This window comes from Chaetodon auriga, chromosome 16, assembly GCF_051107435.1.
Source record: "Chaetodon auriga isolate fChaAug3 chromosome 16, fChaAug3.hap1, whole genome shotgun sequence".
In the NCBI taxonomy this organism is placed as follows: domain Eukaryota; kingdom Metazoa; phylum Chordata; class Actinopteri; order Chaetodontiformes; family Chaetodontidae; genus Chaetodon; species Chaetodon auriga.
In genome coordinates this window covers 10,592,554-10,614,484 of record NC_135089.1, presented here as the reverse complement: position 1 = coordinate 10,614,484, position 21,931 = coordinate 10,592,554, and the positions used below count along the sequence as shown (strand labels likewise).

Genomic DNA, 21,931 nt, shown 5'->3' with positions numbered 1-21,931 from the left:
TTGATACAGCATGCACGCTCACACGCCCACACCTACAAACAAATTCACAAATATACTGGCCCATGGCTGGGAGCTGTTGTGCAAGATCCCACGCTAAGAACACAAACACATAAAACAGCACCAATCCTGTCATGCAGGCCCGATTACATCCATTTGCTCAAACAGAGCAAACTTCCTGGTAAATAACAGGAGAAACAATGCACCCCCTGGAGGTCAACAGGCCGTAACTTCTTTATCCTTCCCCCACAGTTATAACCTCCACGTGTGCTGAAATTTTGAATGTTCATTAACCTAATATATGCACATTTTTTTAAGTTGTGAAGGGAGTTTAGCCTGTTTTAGCCTCTCATTTTAACCAAACTAAAAAAGAGTACAAGAGTACAATAGGTGAAACTTAATTGCGAGCATATGTGTATATAATGGAGGAACTCCAGGTAAAGGGACAGATGAGATACGTAGATGATGTCGGATAAGATTAATGCCTGCAGCTGAAAGAATACATGCATGTTTCTGTCCTCTCTCGCCAGGCATCTGCCAGTGTTCATGTTTGTGGATAAGAAAAGGAGAGAGAGAACAGAGTGTGTGTGTGTGTGTGTGTGTGTTTCTCTCCTTTCCATCCATAAAACAGTCCTTCTTTTCTTCCCCTGGCTTTAAGAGAAACCTGGTCCCTGGATGGGAGCCAACTTTGACGCTCACACTCAGCCTGCGCTACTCAATGGCCCCTATTGTAGTTTCAGGGGAGCTTTTGCACAATTATCAAGCAAAAAGGAAAAAAAAAATCCACATGGAATTACTTCTGAGTAAATATTTTTTCACTCCCTTCCTTCTCTCCTCCTTTCTGTTCCTCTCTCACTCTATTTTTTGTCTCTAATTTGTTTCCAAACTCAGGGCTGTGAGAAGTCAGCCAAGGACAATGTGTTGAAGTACGGGGTCATGTGGCTGCAAGTAGCGTTTGTATTTCCTCTGCGCTTCTCCGTCGTATATTCAAATGACTTTTTCTGTCGACTCTGCCTCTCTTTTCCATCTTTCAAATAGCCCTAGTGCCCACACGGCACAGCTGACCTCCCGCTAACCTCAAACCATCTCTTCAACTTCGGCCAAGAGCATTTACAGTCAGCAGTTAACTCCACAAAAATCATAAAACATTCAACTCATCATAAACTACAAAAAAAAAAAAAAAAAAGATGCCATACAAATAACTGAATGACATCTTCCACGATAAAAAAAAATTACTATGCAGAACGCTGACTGCTTTATTAAATCTATTTCTCCCAACACAAATCATGGCTTTTTAATCTTTATTCTTCAGCTGCGTGCAGCTTCTCCGATGTTGCTGCATGCTAATCAACACGTGCTTTAGGATATTAAAAATCGAACTGCAGCGACAGAGAGTAAAGGAGCAGAGAAGGAAAGGAAGAGCCGAGTAGAGAAAACACACCACCACTTTGTTTTTGGAACCTGGTTCTCTGGCTCCAGTTTTTGGCCCTCCGCTCGTTTCCCTACAGCGCCCACTCCAACTCTCCTGCCCCACATCCCACCTCCCCTCCCTCTAAATCTCTCTGAAGTACTAATAACAGATGAAGGGTGGTGTGCCACCGGTTCCCCTCATGCCATACAGCTGCCAGTCTGTGCCAACAGATGGCCCAGATGCCGCTCCGGCAAAAAGCGAGTGTGGGGAAAGATGAGAAGTGAGAGAGAAAGAAAAACAGGAAAAATTTGACTTTGGTTAGTCCTTGGCAACATCCATTAACAGGCACACATGCAATTCATTTCACGTGCCGTTTGGTCGATTATTAGGTATAAAAACAAATAGCTGTGTGATTTCTCCCGTGAAGATATTTTCTTTCATCCTGTGTTTTTAATTTGTGTCTTTTTCAGTCATCGTCTCTCCTCTCAGGAGACAGTACAATAGACTGACCCTCATTATCTTTTCATACTGGAAAAGGACAATGCAAGCTGGACGGTAAGTAAAAATAGGAGTGAATCAGGGTTATAAATTTGTGTAAAAATAGGTCTATTCTGGGCCATCCATTCAAGCCAAATGGGCAACTGTCTATAGCCACATCCATTCCTGTGGGACCCCTGCATGCATACTGGATTGAGTGTTTGGGGCTTCATCCTCCTGGTGCAGATTAGTCTTTGACACTATGCAGCTCTCCATGCTTTAAATGTCAAAAAACATGCTGAAAACACATCGTCCCTGAGCCTTTATCCAGCTTTTACTGCATCTGCCGAAGATGATATAATCCCCCCCACTGTTGATTAAGATTTTGAGGGAGCATCCCCAAGAAAAATATAACTTATTGCCACAAAAAGACTTTAGAAAGAAAAGTCAAGTTTCTTCACAAACACAAGGTGCTGAAAGACCCAAAGCAAAAGATAAACATGAATGGAGAAACCAGAAATGGAGAGTGATGATCCAACCAATGCTGCAAGATAAGGAGGATGGAAAGAATTAGATGACATTAACGAGGTGGAGCGATGACGAGATGTGAGGGGAGGGGAGGGAGGTGGAGGGACGCCGTTCCTGGCGGAGTCCAAGCAGGGCCACATGCACCGAGAAGCTTATCCGTCTTTGGAAATGTACTGACGAGAGGGACTGAAGGGGGCAGTTGTGGAGGGGTGTGTGTGTGTGTGTGTGTGTGTGTGTGTGTGTGTGTGTGTGTGTGTGACAGCAGTGGAATATTAAAGAGCACCTAAACAGAACCGCCTGTCACCCCTGGAATGCAACCCGAGTGTGCTTCTCATTTCAAAGGTATCAGGGGACAGTGGGTGGGGGATTTTTTATCTGTTCACAAAAACATTAGCAAATGTGTTATACAGTATTAAAGAAGAGGAGAGGAGGTGGTAGTGGACATAGAGGAGGCCTCTGAGGTGTGCAGGAGGAGGTAAAATATACATATTCATTGAGACTGCTCTATAATCAAGCATGACAGAAGAGTCTGTCAAACCCAAATAAGCTCCCTATGACTGGCAGATGAAGCTAATAGCTCAAGCGTGCGGCGATCGTTTAAGCTAATCAGATCCAGTTATTCTAGAGTAAGCACATGTAAGAGTAGCTTATAGCTCTCTCTGATTTTACTGGCGGGAGGACTTAATTCCTTGGCCCATTGTTTTTCTGAATTAAAACTAGCTGTGACTATTTGGATGCAAATGTACAATTCATTGACAAATGAAGACGATGAAACTCCCTTGAGGTCAACAATTGAGGCACTGAATTGAAAGCAAAACAGAGAGCCATAGTGCTAAGGTCAACATTAGGTCTCTCTGGGATGAGTGCGCAGAGGTCTGGACTTCAGCTAGCCCTGAGCAAGGCTGCTAACCTCACTTGGCCTTTGGAAGAAAACAGCTGTGATGAGAGGTGACAAAGGTCTGAGCAGCTGTTCATGGGGCTATTAGTTAGAAACATCAGAAGCAAGCGAGGGGCTCCATTTTAAAACTCTGCAGTTAATTCCAGTGATTGTCAGCAACAGTTTTCACATCAGCATCTGGCAAGCCATGCAATTCATATGATGCTTTCTTGTTTGTTGGGGTCCCAAAACCTCAAGGCTTCTGACCAAAACCAACTCCAGACAAAAGAAACCTTGACAGCTTGACAAGTGACAGTAACAGGGAGCTGTCATCATTTCAGGGTTGCCTAAAAACCATCCTCTGGCTACAGCCTCTTTTGTTATTTCAACGCTCACAACTGCCTGCAACATGGCAGTGTTCACAGTACGTACTTGTACAGCCCAGTCACGTATGTTTCATACGTATCATATCATTTCTACAATAGGTATGGAAGTGACATAGTTCAGATTACCAGTGCATGTAAATGAGCTGAGTTTCTCATCAGAACCAGGCGAGACAACTGCCAAGCAGCAGGCCACTGCTGGAGCCATCTTTGTGGGGATAAATTTGGGTATTTTTAACGAGAGGTCAGGACATTTTCCAGCTGTGTTTGCGGTGACAAAACCAGGTATTTTAAGCCAAAATATGATATTTTCCTAACATGAACCAAGCGGTTTATGGACTTAAACCTAACCAGACCTTAACCACAGTGTTGTCACAACATCAGATTGAAAATTGAAATGTACAGAAACGTGAACATAGAGAAACGTAAAGTTTCAACATTTCAGCGGTTTGCAGAAATATACAATGGCAACATTTATTCGTAAACAAAAATAGGGTGAAATTCTCTGCATGTATATACAACTTGATCTCTGATGCAATGTGTGTTTGCATGTTTGAAAGAGAAGAGAAACGAAGGCCAAGCCATCATTAACCCCCCTGAACTGGACACAGCGACACATTCAAATGACCATGGGGTTTATAATCTAATAAAGTCACTGCAAGAGGCCACACATGCATCCACACGTGGGGGGGGGGCACAGCAGGAGAGGATGATCTTGACACAGCCAGCTCCCTGGTGCTGATTAAAACAATATTACTCAGCGCTTTATTTCATCTCACCAGATCAGCAGAGCTTCTGCTGACCCAGCAGAAGAAACATACGGTATGCACACACAGACTTCAAATCAGGTTGAACAGAGTGATCTCTGCTTGCTTGTGATGTGCTGTAAAAAGTAATGCAGTATTAATTTCAGGTCAGGTAAGCGGTTGCTGAGTCTAGCATGCTGCTATGGCACTGTTCCCTGTCTATTAAGCTGCAGCGGCTCCCTGCTGTTGGAAAATTGCAACTATGGCTAAATATTGAAAAGATGGTCATAAAAACTACATCTGCAGTTACAGCTTTTAAATCATGATCTAAATTCAATAGGAGCCATATGAGGCATGTGCAGCATGTATTGGAAGCGATCTTGAATTGAGTTTGGGAGTTATTTGATGTAAACAGAACCAAAATTACCGCCCAAATCCCCCATCTCAACAACTAGTAAGACCAAAAACAATCTCTGATGTGCCTATTCATCTCTTCTTTCAACAGGAGGCAGACAGATCTGGCCAACATAACAGCTGGTTTGACTTGGAAACCATCATCAACTCTTTCCTCTCCCTCCAGTTTCCTTTTTATGCTTCCATTTCTCATTTTCCGAGTCAAATACCTGCTGCACAAACAAAACGGCAGAAGCGTAACGTACATAGCTTAAGAGCAGCACACTGATGGGGAGTAAGCCAGCCGAGGCCTTGGGGTCAAGCATTCAGGTCTTTGATACACCCCCCCTTAAGACAGCAGCAGACATTCATCAAACGCTGCTGTGTACACATCCTGTGCTAACTTTCAAACTCTACTTGCATCATGGCTGCGCTGTGTATACACATCTGCAGATTCCACATTGTTTGTGGCCGGAGCTCCTGTGTAATCTCAAACTGAGCCGAGCTATGCTGTAACGTGGGTGGGAGTGTCACGGGTACGGGCAAGTGAGGAGCAAAGAAACATTTCACTTAAATCATTAGCTCTGCTAACAGCCAATGCAAATAGGTATACCTCACATTTTGGAAACAATTATACCGCCTTTAGAGAAATAAAGTATTGTATAGGTTGGCACTTAGGTTGGAATACTGTATATGATTCAGACTGGATTTAAATGATTTCTGCACCATTGTGCGTGTGTGTGCGTGTGTGTGTGAGCGATGAGTGGAGGGTGGCGACAGGCACGGATTATGCGCCTGTAATCCTTTTCATCACAGTAGGTGCTCATGGTGTCTCTGTGGCAGACAGCATGATATACTTCATCTCTTACAGGATGGGAACCCTCCCTCCATGTTTGAGTGAATTAGATGGCACATGGAAGCTTTTTAAGATTTCATGCACTGTTTTCAAAAGTTGGACTAATATCACAAAAAGCTTTGCAAGGATGATGCACTCCATATCAGTCACATTAACTCCATTTCCCCCTCAAACACACATCAACATGCAGCCCAAACACAAGCGTTCACTGGCAAGCACATAATGGTGGTCTCAAACATCCTGCTGCCACAGGGCTGAGGCCACCTGACCTCTGACCCCTGCATATGAACTCTAACTCGACAGGAATGAGCCATCGACTTCCGGCCAACAAACACCTGTTTGTTTCTAACTGCTAAAAACATTCAGAGGGAGGGGTGTGTGTTAGAGTGAGTCATTACACACAAACACACCAAATGCTGATCTGCTAATCCTGTCCGCAGGGAGGGTCTGGGCAGTCACAAGAGTCTGGATGCTGATTAGTAGTGAGCTGGTGAATGAGTAGCAGGCCAGGATAAGGCTGATTTTTACAGGCTGTTGTCTGGTAATTAGGGTGCTGCTTTACATATCCGGACCAGTCAGGGTGAAACAGTGATAAAGACACACAGACGGCCCTTCAACTCCACAATGCCTAAAACAGAAGGAAAATTACTGAAAGAATCCTCAGAGGAGTAAATTCAATTAGAGTTCACCTCTCCTTGGATAGCTAAGGGTGCAGCTGGAGCTGTATATGGGGGCAAAATATTTTATTTTTACATTCATTTTATATCTGTTTTTATGTCCAACTTTGTTCCCCCCCCACAGCTCATGAATCTCATGTTTTTCAGCAAGCGGCTCTCAGATCTCAGATGCTTCCGCTTCTTTGAATGCACAACCACGAAAGTTTTCAGAAGTGTATCCATTTGGTGCTGCACTGCCAAACAACAATAACATCTGTTTACATAAAAAGCAAGTTGACTGAATGGTCACTGCATAAGATTAGCTATATGACGCAAGTCTGTGCAGGCCGATTGTGATGGACTGATCGTCAACCAAAAAGGATTTACGGTATGTCTTGGTAAATGATAGGCAGTAATTTCAAGTATACACAATTTGTATTTCATGAGCTAAAACATGCAAAACCACCAGGATGGTCCTTAAAGTATGGCCAAAGCTCTTCACTGTCTCAGTATGTGGACCCGCAGCCACAGCCAACCTCTGTCCGCTCCAGTTGCAGCGACAGATGCCAAAGGCCACTTACAGCCCACAACTGTCCAGGCCTTGGCCAGGGTCGGAGAGGGCATTTCTTCTTCCAGAGAGGGTGGTGCGTCGGGCTGGGAGGTGCTATAGTGAGTGAGAAACTAGCCACCACACAAGACAAACATAAACAGGGACACCCGCTGGGCAGGCTGACGCCGCGTGCCTGTGTGGGTGCCTGCCAGCCCGGGCTGTGGCCTGGGGGTTTGGGCATGGCAGCTGAGCACCCCGGTAGGCACCCCAAGACGACGTGTTTACCCCAGTGGAAAGTCTGCATCAGCCCGCACAGAACCCACTGTGGCTAAGAGAAGGTAACGATTCACCAGACCCCTACCCCCCCCCTCCAATGCAGCCATCACTTCCCAAGTGACCACAAGCTAAATGTATCCTCCATGCACAGCAGAAAATAGCATAACTGTGGGGAGGGAGAGAGGGGAGGGAGAGGAGTGGTGGGAGGCTGATATAAAGACATAAAAGTCGAGCGTTGAGATGGAGGGAGAGGTGATGAATGCACAAAAAAAGGACTGGAGTTGTTATGGCGTGACCAAAGAGAGTAACAACTTAATAAAACAGAGGAATGAATATCAAGAGCAAGATGAGGAGGAAGACATGCAGAGAGAGACAGAAAAACATGGGGGGGGGGGGGGTCAAAAAGATGGATGGAGCACTCCTGAAAAACAGTAAACGACAGCAGACAGAGATGAAGAGAGGGGGTTGGGGGGGTGGTCCTCTCCAGTTAAACCACCACATATTTTCCCTCGTAAGGGATATAATTTACACAAACCCACTAAAAGGTCAGGAGCACAGCATGCGGTGCCAACTCCAGCAGCCAATACATTTCTTCTTTCTCTTTCTGTCTGTCTCTCTTTCGTTTTGTCGCCGTCTTTGTCGGTCTGTCTCCTGAAGCATCCCATCCTTTCCATCTGTTTTTATAGGACGTACTCCAGTCACTGCGGATTTTAGATTGGGAGATGCTTGTGTGTGTTCGTGTGTGTTATTCAAAGACCGTATGTCTTTTAGCAATCTTGGTTTTCATAGCATGTGGTTGGCACGCAGTGGTGCTCCACTCATGTTTCAGCGTCTCGCATCCCCATCTTCATTATGGTCAGAACACAGAGAGAGGAAGGGAAGAAAAGACGAATGTAACAACGAAGGTGGAATGGGCAAGCGTCTGCATGTATGCTGGGGAAAGGAAGGTTTAAAGACATCAAGGCTTTGTGTTAAAGAGAGAACAGAGGTGTTACCATCGAGGTGTCAGTACACCTCTTATGCCTATAAACAGATATTTGCATATGGGAATGATGCGAAGATTTCGGCATCAGGAGCGTTCTGGTGTCAGTTTGTAGTCTGTTTGTAGTCCGAGTAGTATTGACCAATCATGGTTGACTTAGGTTGCATGCAGGTCAACAGTCTGCATTGACAGCGAAAGAACCAGAACGCATTGGCCAAAATCTGGGAAGCCACTGGCTACAGTCTGATGATGATTTAGCTTCTTTTTTTTCTTAATTATCTGCATTCATATGCAGATATCTATCAGGTTGCTCATCAAGATTGTAAACAATAGAAGAGGAAGCCTTGGCCCAGACATCCATTATCTGGATATCTGTTGGTTTCACCAGAAGCCCTGAAACATTAGGCCATTGCCTAAATTGTTGCCAGACGAAAGCCAATGGGTTGTGTGATTGGTATACTTCGAAAGAAGTGGTTGTTGAATTGTCGAAGAGTGTCCCACCATCTGCGGCAGCAATGAGCCATGTAGGCGAGAGAGTAATCAGCATTTTAACTTCTCTCTCAACCTCTTGGTTATCTCCATTTGTACAATTAATCACGCCTCGCACCTCTCTGTGACTGTAGAACTGTAGACTTTTGCCTTTAGACATGGTCAGACAACAGTAGTGCTTTGTTCCCGGCATGCCCCGGCCTTTGGACTGCCGGACACCTGTTGATGAGCGTAGGTGAGCGTCACGGCGAAATCGCTCAGATGACACGTACACAAAAGCATAACAACTCATATCAGGCAACATTTGCCACATTGTGGAACGTCCTGATAATGTTTGCGCCAGTCAGACTGTGGAAGCAATGTGGAAGTTGTCAGAGAATGACAGCAGTCAAAAATTCTAATGCTTTGTAAAAATAACTGAAAACATTTGAGTTTTCCTCTAACAAAGGAGACAGCTGGGAGTGAAAAAGAAAACCCTGGAGACACTATCGCAGAGAAAACACTGTGGAGACATGACTTCATCCTCTAACCAACATTCAACAGAGCAGCAGAGTGTCATTTCTGAAGGCCAGGAGGTTGGACGAGGTAAGATGTTCACCGCTCACTTCAAAGTGTGAAGACGTCTGATGACAAAAGACGAGCAGAAAAGTTTAGAGGACATGAATGACTGAATTTGCCATGTGTGTGTTAGTGCACAGTGGGTAGCTTGTAGCCCGAACAGTGCACAGCCTGCCAGCTCACAGCTGTGAGTCTCCACAGTCTGACAGCAGCACTGGACCGTGGATGGACCATGATGGCCAGGATGTGTGGGGGACAGTTAACAATAATACAGGCCAGCTCACCAGCGCACGTGTGTCTGAATTTCTATCGCCACTCGTCCATCAAGCCTGTGTTTTTTCCGTCCAGTGATAATGAAAGGTTTGCTGCACTAGACCACCACCCAGGCAGGTCATAGTGAAAGACCCAGCAGCTCCCCAGCTTTGTTCCCTTTGGCCTCTAAGGAACAAGTGGTCCTTTAAATATTTTCCTGCCACTGGGCCTCCCTTTTTCTCCAGGCTGATCTTTTGGTCAAATGTGTTTGTCTAAGGTGCTTTGTGAAGGAGTAACTCTTTCACCCTCACTCCAAGACCCAATCCACACAGCTGGCATATAAAGAAACCCACTGGAGAGGAAAAACAGTAGGACGTGGTAAACATGTAGGTAGAAAATTGAGCTTTACAATGTCTGTTTTGACAAAATCTAGTTCCTGGTTTGGAAGGAAAGTATAAACTAAAAGAAGAGAGCTGATAGAGAGAGGGGTACATTTTCTACTAGAAGGCTGATTTAGTTATTATGCTGCCTGAACTGAACTAAGACCACGTGATCTCAAAATGGAAACAAAGAAAGAAAAAAAGTAAAATTCATTCATGCAAACTGTTTGTTTTTGTGTGCGCCATCTTGTTAAAGTGTCACCTACATGGCGCCTGTGCGCATGGCTGAAGAAAGACACAGATGATTAAGTCTGTGTCACTCCACCTGCCAAATCCTGCCGAGTGATGATGTATACTGTTTACCGATGGTCTGCATGTGCTGAACAAGATCCGTCCAGGCATGTATGTGTGTATGACAGCATGGCATGTAGCACGAGAAAGCGTGTGTGTGTGTGTGTGTGTGTGTGTGTTTGACTGACCTATGCAACTTACAGGTAGGAATGCAGCCCCTCCAGCTCATGGTTGGGCAGCTGTGTTAGAGACACCTGTGCCCCCGCATGCCCTCAGCACACGCATATGCATACATGCATGCACGTGCGCGCACACACACACACACACACACACACACACAAGCACACGAAGTGCATTGAAAGGGTGCCCCTATGTTGGAGTTAATGGCAAAATCTTTCATGTCCCCTGTCCCCGCACACATACAGATAATGGACCAGGACAGGAGTCTTTCAGGAGTCACTGGCAGTGGGAGCTCTGGTTGAGAAAATCCATAGACTTTATGGGAGACAGTCCACCACAGAAAACACCCCCTCACAATCATCCATGTGGATCTGTTTGCCTGCACCAGTGACAACATTTAACAGCTGCTGCTACTTTGAAATGGTGATTCACATGCTAAATGAGTCTTGTCGTGTAAAAACGATGCTTTAAACTTACTGTAAAACTGTTCCTCTCAATCAGCAATCATGGTAAAGTCTGCTTTCCTCATCATCTTCTGTGGCCAGAGGAAAAAAACACTACACAAAAGATGGCAAGACACAATGGAGGGCTTACGTTCCCAACTCTTACAAGACTTTACCTCCCGCTTGTCCCCAACCCTTCAGTCCCCCTGAGGCCTGGCACAAAGCTGTCATACAATAGCTGACTGACTAATTGACCTTGCTGAAATAATGTTAGCTGGCTTCAAACAGAGGACATTCAGTTGATGATAGAGCAGGAAAGTCCACAGAGGTTTCTTCAAGAGCACACACACTAAAGAGCAACTGGTGTTCCCCCTCAGGGTCCTCCACCTATTCATCTCTTCTCCCACTCTAACTTGCTTTGCACAATGGGGAAATTATTTCCTGGCCACCATCACCTCCTCAAATCTCCCACCAATTACAATTTTGATGGTTTTTTTTTAATCTGCTTATGCCAAGTGCACTTCCACAGACACACACACAGATCCTTGCACGGGAAAACAAGGAGGCAATGCAGGTGCAGAGCGGCTTTTGTTGTCATAATATTTCCATAGAGACGAGAAAAATCAGACAGGCCATGACTCTTCAGTCCTTTCCTGGCTATTTTCCTCTGTATTGTCCACAAACCATCAAGCAACGTGTGTGCACACACACATATCTAGTGCATATGAATACAGTGCACCCCTCTGTGTGTCTCAACCTCTGGTGCCTCAACACAACTGAAACACAGTGATGCATTAGAGCATCCAGTCATGTGACCAGTTATGCAGTGAAAAAACTCACACACACACACACACACAGACGGTGAGCAGCGGCATGCCTCCGCACTTTTCCCATTTAACTAAGCGTGGCATATTACTCCTGCTTCACTGACACTGACATGTTTCCACAGTGTGGGCAGACAAATAGGGCCCACATGGGAAGTGACATCAGCCAGGAGCACATGTGGCCCACCTGCCACCAACCAATCAGGGAGCCTCTTTGATAAAGAACTTCCTTCTGTTTTCTTTTTAAATGGCAGGGCTGCCAATGACGGCCCCAGGATCACTGGTTTCTATCATGGAAACATGATCATAAAAGAGAATACAATGAGCAGACAATCCACCTTGCCTGGTCTCTCTATTAAATGATAGGAAAAGACTGCTCACTCAAACGCGCTTTAAAAAGAAGGAAAGCTGGGCTGGATTTACTATTGTACCAGATGTCTATGACTGCTGTGCTGATGTTACACAGACCATTTCCACATGAGAAAAAGCCATTGGCTGAGATATTAGAGATTAGCTTTGGCATCACTATTGGCAACCATGTTTGGTTGTAAGTTTCTGGACTGTTTTTGGGCCGAATTTGAAATGAAATGATGGCTAAGGTGTTCAATTGCCAGGTACTAAACTAAACGTAATGAGAGAGTTGGCTGCTCAAATGTCTCTTCAGCAGGTGTGTTTACTTCATCATTGGTTCAGGCACAACAGAATTAAGGTTAGAGTTGATTCTACGCGTGGCACTTTCATTGGAGTCATTTGTTCCTTGTTATGCAGAACAAAGAAGCCATTATGAGGCTGGAAAACCATAATTAGGTATGTTGAAATCAGCTGTTAAGTGCATTATAAGAATGATGAAACAAATAACCCAGTAGACCATGAAGACCAGCACAATGGTTAACAAAAGAAGAATAGCTGCAGTGGTGAAAAGACCCTTTACAACTATCCAAATAATCAACTCTCTCCAGGATGCAGATGGGTCGAAAACTATTCTCAACATAACCTCAAGGATAAGAAGGCCAGGTTACAGTTTGCACAAGTGCAGCCAGAAATCTATAGAGTTCTGGAGGAAAATGCTATAGACAGATGAGACAAAGATCAATATGCACAGAACAAGAGTGATGGGAGGATGCAAGAAATACCACCTCATCTGTCAAACATGGAGGATGTGGTATTTTGCCTTGCTGACTTCTGACAGCAGTAGCAAGATGAATGCACACTTATACAGAAACATCTGGCCTGCTGAGACGTAAGCAAATGCATCTAAACGCATTGAACAATAAATTATGATTCAGCAGGACAATGATTCTAAAGCCAAAAAAAAGAGACATTTTTAGGGCCAAATCTGTTTGAATTATGTTTGACTCACTAAAATTGAAAGAATATCCACACAGTTCATCTGACGTGAATGTCAACCACTTCAAATTAAAGCTGAAAGTCTGTGCTTTATTCACGTTTTGATCCAGAAAACAGAGCCAACACAACATAAAACGTGTCAAATATTTATGGATTAAGCTGAAGGCTTCAACCACTTCTGATCAAATGGGCTTCCATGTTGACAAATCATTGCAGGTTAGACCTACCACAAGTTTTATCTTGGACTGTACATTTTAAGAGGGTCTATCCATCTCTGTCCCCTCCATGTGTCTGTACATATTGTATGAATTATGTGCGCATCAATATCACAATCTCTCTATCACTCACTTTGTAGCTTCATTATTCTTTGTAAGGCTATGAGGTGTGCAGTGACGTGCTGCCAATCTGCAGCAGTCCCAGAGGCAGCATTCGAGGCCAGGCTGCAGGGCGGGGGTGGGTGGGGTGCAGGGCAGAGGAAACCTTCTGCTAATGGGAAACACACTTCTCTCCATCGTTCAAATTGCTCTTTCTACCACAGCAGAGAGAGCTGGCACGCATCCAGGAGGTGACTGGCGTCCAGAAGTGAGGCATGATTTAAAAACGGGAGCTCTGCCGCGCCACGGTTCCTGATTCTCGTGAAAGGGACAATCATGAGCCTTGTAAAACAAACGCATGTGTTGAAAGAGTGCTAGGGAAGAAGAAGAAGAGGGGAGCATATACGAAGGCATAAAATAGAAAGACAGCAAGACATGGCAGACAAATTGAATAAGAAAATAGACAGAGAAATAGCAGAAGGCTTGGAAAACAGTGGAGATATTAAGGATAATTATATAACAAATGGGGCACGAAGACAACCTTGTGGATTTTCGCACAAGCTACTCTTAGTTTGGAGGATCTCCTTGAACCTGCCTTTGCGGCTCCTGCCGAAACAGTATCCCATTGCACTGATACTTAATAACAGTGTATTTATTTTTCTCCTAGCATTACATCCACGTATTGTGAATAATGGCCTGTGCTGTTTCCACTTTGCATCTTCTGCCAACCCAGCCTTCTTCACATCTCTATCAGATGCTCAGTTACTGGATATCTACCCCATTGAGCAGGGGGAAAAGTGCTGAAATGGACTTGGGATGGCCCAAAGTAGTGTGAAGGCTTTTGGTAGGGCAAAGATCCCAAATGTTATTGCCAGTGCATTTTTAATAAAAAGGAAAAAGGACATTTTTCCAGATGTTGGAGAAAAGCAATATCTGCAGCTGCAAGTGCAACTCCGCTGCTGTTTTTGTTAAGGATGGAAAGTGAAGTCTGACACTGTCTCAAACTCCAAAAACGGAGACAGACTAGAGCGAGGTTCCAGAAACAGCCATCCAGTTTTAAGTCATTTGTGCAATTACCTTAACAGCATTAAGATGTTCTCAACTGCCACGTAACGCAAAGCAGCTTCTCTTGACAAATCATCTCCAGTTTAGACTTAGAAAGTATAATCCAAACCAAAAAAGAAAATAAAGGTGAATGGAAGAAGAGAAGGGGAGGTAGGAAGGAAGGAGGTAGCTGAAGGTGGGAGGGAGAGGTTTTTTCTATTTTCCTTCTGTGGCGAGTTCACACAAAAGGGTCCTTCTGATCCCTGGAGTGCTGAGCACATACCTGCGGGATGAAATCAAAACCCTCTGTGAATTATATTAAATATCCCCTGCCAAACGCTCCACATACTTCCATGTGTTTTTACCAGTTCTGAAAGGCTCCATAAGGCTTTGCTCTAAAAAAAAACAACCAAACCCCCCCCCCCACTTAATTAGAATCCCAGACACCAGCACCTTCAAAAACTCAGCTCCCTCCTTCCATTTCATCTGTGCAGGATAAGAGAGAAAGAAGAGTGAGAATGGGAGGAGTGAGGGGACAAATGGAAACAGACAGGAAGTCTAATAAGTAGCCACATAATGATAAAGAAAGGATTCACTGAAGGACAATGGCTGTAGTTTTGGGACATAATGGGACATTTGCTTTGTTAGTTGGTCACAGGGATTGAAAGAGAAACAGAGGACTTCTCCAATGAGGTGTTACGGAGTAAAAGACGCTTGGTATTGCCACATGAGCCTCCATGAAAAGCCCATAAAAGCTCATAGAGAGGCGATGCAAAAGGGGATTTCAGAGCTCCCTGCTTCATCCTCTTTTCCTGATCAAACTCCCCCTCCACTGAATCACAAACTGAAACCTCAAATGACTAACAGACTCCAGACACCATGTTTCAACTGTCAGAACGCAAAGTTCAGGTTTTTGACAGTGTGTGTGCGGTCACATCTTTACCCTATTCCCTCCCCCAAGGCCATGCTGGAGAGGGGGTGCAGCGGCTGAACTGTCGGCTTACCCCTAAGGATCATCTGAATATTGTAGTCTTGTCCTTCCCTCCACCTTAAACATGAATTTCTGAGCTGGGCCCAAACAACAAAGCTCCATTCGCTCTTGGAAAGTGAACTCTGAGAAAGGAGCAAGGTCAAACGATCGTTCAAACATTCTGTGGCATTTTTTTGGTCTGGTTTGGTTCGCGGTACTGCAGCTGCACCTAATCCCCACAGGAAAGCCTTCATATGGGACTGATTTTAGAGCGCCTAGGACTGGGTGGGAGAAAGGGGGGACTGTTCTGCAAAAGGCTGGTTCCCTTCTGGGGCACAGGCCTCTTCTCAATCCATCTGATTAAAGGGAGTTTGGCTCAATTACACCCAATGACTGGGCCCTGCTCCCAGGCACGACCCTGGTAAGAAAACACACAGAAATAGATTGTGGACATGCAATGGAGGGTGTGAGTACGTGCATCACACCTGGGGCACTCCCATGCATCCACCGCAAAACCTCTCTGTCAGCTAACAGCACAGTCTGTCAGCAGTGCTTGCCTCAGAGGGCGAGCTCTTTGTGTAACCCGTGACTGGGCTGAGAAAACAGTGGGGTCGGCTCTCCAGGGACACGCTTATGTCCTCTCCAATCGGCAGGGTGGATACTGCTGGGCACTGGGTCACAGCGATCTGTTTTAATCAGCCTCACGTCAGAAAAAAGGTAGAGCGGCCGAGGTGCGCCATGATGAGGAGTAATACAAGATGCATGTGTGTACAGGCCTACATGTGTCCACTTGTACGTCTTCATGTGCTTGAGGAGAGGAGCAGAACATTGGTAGCGACAGGGGACAATTACAGGGGTTAAGGTCAGAGCTTTCTCTGAGGTTACAATTTTATCATGCTGAATTTTAACCAACTGGACCCTCTGAGAACTCACTGTCAGCTTTATGACACGATTACAAGCTACTATACAAGCACGCATCATCAAGACTTTGCTGTGTTAACACCGAGTGTGGTGAATGTGCGTAGCTGCTTAAGTGGGGGAGTATGGATAATTATCGTGACGTCTCAAGCATTTACACAGCAAGCTGGTTGCAATCGTGCCCAGTTGTAAAGTTCACTGATTGCAGCTGGCTTAGAGGCCCAATTAAAGTCATTATTATAATTCAGGTTTATAGCGGGAAGAGTATGAGGGAGAGAGCGGTACACAGAGATCCACGCTGTTCTCCAGTGTCGAGATCTGCAGCTTGCATGGAAAACGGGCATGCAGTAATAGCTACCTCTGCACAGTTAAAAACACCCCCCTCAGACTCATCACCCTCCATGCCTCCATTTTTCAGTCTACATTTCAAACCCAACCGAAAAATAAACATTTCCCCTCTATTATTCTCCATCCAAATTATATTCCGCCCACAACCCCATTTTACTGGCTCATGCTCCCGGGCCTCTTTATGTTGTGACACTCCAAAGAAAACAGTCCTACTGAATGTTGTGGACGAGCACAGTTAACCTGATACAAGCCAGCTCGCTGCTCCGATTACACACTATGTTTACCATAGCCCTTTTAATTAAAAACAGACAAGAAAGAAGAACAAATCCATCTTTATATGTACCTCAGGCCTAAAATGACAGGGAGGAAATGCCCCACTATGGATGTTTGACGCTGAGCTTCCTCTGCTGCTCATGCACAGTGGCACGGGTCAATCTATCAAGTGCAGAGAAAAATGGAGCAAAAGTCTCCTTTTGATTATTGCATTTAGCCTTTTTCATCGCTGCCTTGTCATACACCAGAGGCATTCACTGAGGCAGTGCTGAACTAAAACAAAATTATCCACAGAAAACTCACCATAACAAAGCAGACACAAAGAATTAAAACCCTGAAGGATAGAGGGGACTTGAGGACAGCCTGATGCAGAAGGAAACAAGATGAGTGATGGCAGAGCGGTGCCTTTGCCTAAGAAACTACACTGCACAGTGAGATCCTGAATAAATAGTGGCTAGCATGAGTGGAAAGAGGCCCAGACACGAGCCTCTATTCCCCGGCTGCATTATAAAACATTGATAAAAAAAGATACAGCAAGACTGAGTAAACGAACATTTTGACCTTGCTGATTACCTCCAAACAGGCCAGCCATTTCTGTTATCAGTGTCTGCTGATTGCAGGCTATGTCTAGGAGCTGTTCAGCTTCATAAAGTGTTTGATTAATGCTTAGATGATATGACTGAATAAGAAGTAACGATTACAGCTCCCCCCCCCCCTTGCTGTTGAACAAGGCAAGTGTGTTGTTGAAGGGTGCTTCCCACTGCGAAGATTAACAGACAAGAATGGAGCCTCGGTCTGTAACAGCAGCTTAGGTCAAAAGCCCAGACATGACCTTGGTCAAAGCTACAGCTACGTTTAACAGGGTAAGAATCAAGGAGGAGGCGAGTGACGGATTAAGAGTAAAATTCAAAAAACTTGGTGGAAATGGGAAAATAAATCACTTAAGTTTGCTGTACCAAAGTCTAATACAACTGTTTTAACAGATATCTTGTGGCAAAGTATATGTGAGAAATGAGAAGGAAGAGGAAAAGCCAGACTGGCAGTAAAGGACAAGGTCTCATCTGTCATTTGAGTGCCTACCTGTTTTCTATCAGTGCTGGCCTGCAGGCATCTGGAGAGCATGCGGTTTTGGGAGTGATAGCTGGAGGGATGACACACCATCCCAGCATATGATAGCATGATCGAAGTGATTTAATACAGGACACACTGCTGATGGGTCAGCACACACCCAAGCAATTACGTTAAGCTGAAAAAGCACAGCATCGAGCTAGTATCAAAATACAGGAAACCAAAGGGCTTTTCTCTAATTCAGAGCAAATTAAACTTGTTAAATAAACCCAATATGGTGTGCTCTTCGGCTGACTGAAGAAAGTATGGACAGACACCTAGAAAACCAGACAGCGGTTGAGTAATGAGACATCAGGAACATTTAACAGCTTGTCACCAGATGAGGAGGACAATTCGATGGAAATCCTCACATTACATGGAAATTCTCTTCTTGTTGCACCATCATCACACCCACCGCAACACAGCGGCTGCAGACTCTGAGTAAACTTCAACATTCTTCCGTCTATGAGCGGAGACACCGCGAAGACAAACCTTCCAATAAAATTAACTAATTAACACTGTCTTCTGTGGTTTTAGCAGACACCCAGTTCCTGATGTGCCGTATATGTGAGTGTTTTGGGAGGAGTTTTTCTCCAGAAATCTACTTTGAATATCCCAAAAACGCATATTTGCTTTGGTAATAGGAAGTGAAAAAAACCAAAAAAAACGTGGCATCAGTGGCATCAGATATCCTCCATTACCATGAAAAATATGCTGGCACCGAACAATGCGATGGATTCCAAAGAGGCCCTCAGACAGGCAGCTATCTGTCTCACTCAAATGAAGGAGGAAGTGGAGGAAATGGAGATGAGTGGCGAGCACGAGGGCAGAGGGAGGAGGGAGAGTGGAGGTTGTTATTTAGTACCCCGCTGTGTCAACTCCTAATGTCTCTCTCTCACTCACACACACACACACACACACACACACACACACACACACACACAGATTCCAAAGTGAAGGAGAAAAACAATAACATTCCTCAGACATGGCTTCCCTACGTTAGCACTGGGCTACATTTACATTGTACTGTATATCTTCACATTTTCTGGTCTTTGCTGCAACCAAACATGGGCACAGAGGCTCTCAAATACCTGTGCTGAAGAACAAATGTAGCCTCATCGCAGAAAGCCAACACAAAAGCACCACTCTGAGTGCTCTGTGCAGCTACCTCTCTGCCTTTTTACAGTAATAATAAAGGTAATAAATTTGTTTAATCCCCCACAGAATGCTGAATCGCTTGGCAGAGTCCGCTCTGCTCTAGTTTGGAATGACTTGGCCCGCCAACCTGTTTATAATAGTACTAAAATGCATGAGCTGGATCTGACAGAGGAATCCTCACTCCCACCCTCTCTGTTCCCTTTCGTCCTCCATCCTTCCATTCCTGTCCTCTCTGGAGCCCGGCCACGCTCCCGCTCTCCTCCGGTCCTCGGCAGCCGTGTTTGGAAAAATAAACGGAGCGATTGTGAAAGGTCGGGAGCAGAAAGCGACAAGCGGTGGAGCTGAAGTGTCAATGTGTCTACTGCCGTTGTCTGACCCTTCACAGTGGATATGGACAGAGGGACACACAGACACACACTCTTGCCTCCACTGAGAGAGGATATGAGTCTCTGTGTGTGTCGTTGACCCAGGAAATGGCAGGAATGTGGAGGGACAGTGTCAGAGCTCTGGGAGGTCTGCGTGCCTGTCCAACCATACAGCTACGAGGAAGCTTCACAACGTGTGGAGGCCCTCCATATATTGCCCCATATATGTAAATACCACAGACCAACATTCTCATACCACATACATAAACTGCATGCCAAGTATGTCAAATCATACACGCACACAGTCACACTTTGTACTGTAACACATGACCTCTCGCCATCTCACTGCGAGGCATTAAAGTGCAACAGGGTCAGTGTCAGTTATCGGGGGTTGCACACTGATAGAGTACTCACCCGCTGGAAGTGCCGAGTGACACCAAGCTGAGCGAAGAGCTCAGCTTTCTCCTGTCCCAAAGCCTCAGCTCCCGACTACGCATCTACACACACACACACAACAGCATGAGAAGTTAAGCACCGTAAACACACGTCAGCACACACATTCATACCAACAGATGAGGCACACACACTAAATGAGACACAGAGCATACACACTAAGGTCAGATAAACAAATTAGTAGGCATTGTTATTTTAGGGATGTCACATTTTGGTGTGTTTCTATTTTGCTTCATCAGTTTTGAAGTGATTTGTTGAGTAGTTCTCATGATTTTGAGCCATCGCTGACAGATGCTGTAATCCATAATGGTGATTCCCATTCTGTGATCTCAGAGGCATAAGCAACACAGACAGTATTTGCATGATACTGAGCATATTTCATTCCACTGTTAACATTTTTTGATGGCACTATATAATAAGCAAATTTCATACTTTAGAAGTTAAACACTTAAAATGGCAGAAAGTAAATATTGTAGGCTTTTAGTAAACAGAGTCATTTCAGGCACAGCCAGTGAATCTGAACTGATAACAGTAACAAAGCTAACAGCTCAGCAGCCAAACAACTTTAACATTTGCATTCCTCCTTAAAAGGTTAATCAATGTTCACTGTGCGCAGGAAAAAGGAATTGGCCCATTCTTGTCATCTTAACAATAAATATTGGCACAAAAAAGTTGATAACAGCAACTTCAGTTCAGACAACTGAAATTTGTGCTGGTCCTCACGAACCCGCACAGATAAAACCCGAGCAGATACACACACACGCACACACACTTCTTACATTAGACAAAATCACACACATTAGAAACACAGGACTCCTGCTCGATGCAAGATCTAGTGCGTGCAACGAGCTCTGCCTTCAAGGTTCTCACCATATCAAAGCCGGTGGTGACTAAAAAGTCGTCCTTAGCCCACAGGATCCTTGAATCCTTGTTGCTCTGAAGGCTCTTGGCACTCTGTGGGACAAACAATGCAAAAATTGTAAATCAGATGACAAAATAAGACAAATTAATTACATCTTGAACTACTTCTTGAAGTCTATTGAGGTATAGTTCAAGATAACGAGGGGGGTGATGAGTGAATGATTTGAAGGGAAGAGAAAGAGACAGAGACAGGAAGGAAGGAAGCAAGACAGACAGGACTTCTCCCAGGTGCCTCTGACAGATCCCTGTGGTTGGACAGAACAGGACTTGTCCCATGAAAGGAGCACTTGTTATTGTTGATGTAGCAGACAAGGTGACTTCTGCCCCAAGTGCAGCTTAGATTACCAAACTGTGACACTGTGCCTGTGTTCGTGGTGCTAACGCTTTGTTACGCCGTTTCCACGGGGAATACGTGTCAAAACAGCCCTGCCATGGGTTTGATGGGTGGTCTTCAAATGCAAACGACACAAGATGTCAGCTAAAAACAACTGCAGGTGTTGAAACGAGAGCATGTTTGTAAAGACAACACGTAACAGACGAGCAACGGGCAAGTGGAAGGAGGCCATGGAAGTAAGCTAATGTGCTGGATTGTGTGCTGCCATTGAGTGAAGCCATAGAAGAACTGTATTTATGAGAGTGAGGACAAAAGAACAGACAAGATACACAAGGCTGGCTCAAACACTGTCAATCAGCTACCGAGGAGTGTGGTTCCTAAGTAACCAGGGCTTTAAAATGCCTTAAAACCATGCTGTTAAGAGCTTATCTGTCAGGTCTGAACTCTTTTCATGTCTCACAGCCGCAGTTAGTCAGTGAGCCCCTTGGTAACTGTGCACTAATGCTAGAGTTACACTGAGCTTTCCATAAGGCACGGAGGTCAGCGGTGAAGTTTCCATGGAACAGGAGCCTCTCGCCCCTGTGTCCACTGTGTCTCCCCAAATTGCTGTTGTCATTTTTATGGCCGCACAGACCCTGAGGAGCGTGGCTGGACGTCCGTGCATGGCGAGAGGACAGAAGCTTATTTTCTAAGGCTCAATTTTCGCAAGCTCTCTACAGGAGTGTGTTGCCTCATTCTCACGTCACCGTTAAATGGGCACAGATGACAAATTACAAAAACAAATGGGGGGAATTTGAGCTGCCATGTTGCACCTCTGAACACGAGGTAGG

At 44.9% G+C, this 21,931-nt stretch overlaps 1 protein-coding gene across 1 annotated transcript in view; it reads right to left on the bottom strand.

Annotated features, from left to right (window-relative positions):
* coro7 (coronin 7) overlaps window positions 1-21,931 on the bottom strand; it is a 103,981-nt gene that overhangs the window by 53,996 nt on the left and 28,054 nt on the right. Inside the window, exons 8-9 of the mRNA XM_076753181.1 lie at window positions 20,717-20,800; window positions 19,808-19,890 (exon numbers count right to left, since the gene is read on the bottom strand). Of these exons, the coding sequence (XP_076609296.1) occupies window positions 19,808-19,890; window positions 20,717-20,800 (167 nt within the window). The remainder of the gene's footprint in view (window positions 1-19,807; window positions 19,891-20,716; window positions 20,801-21,931) is intronic.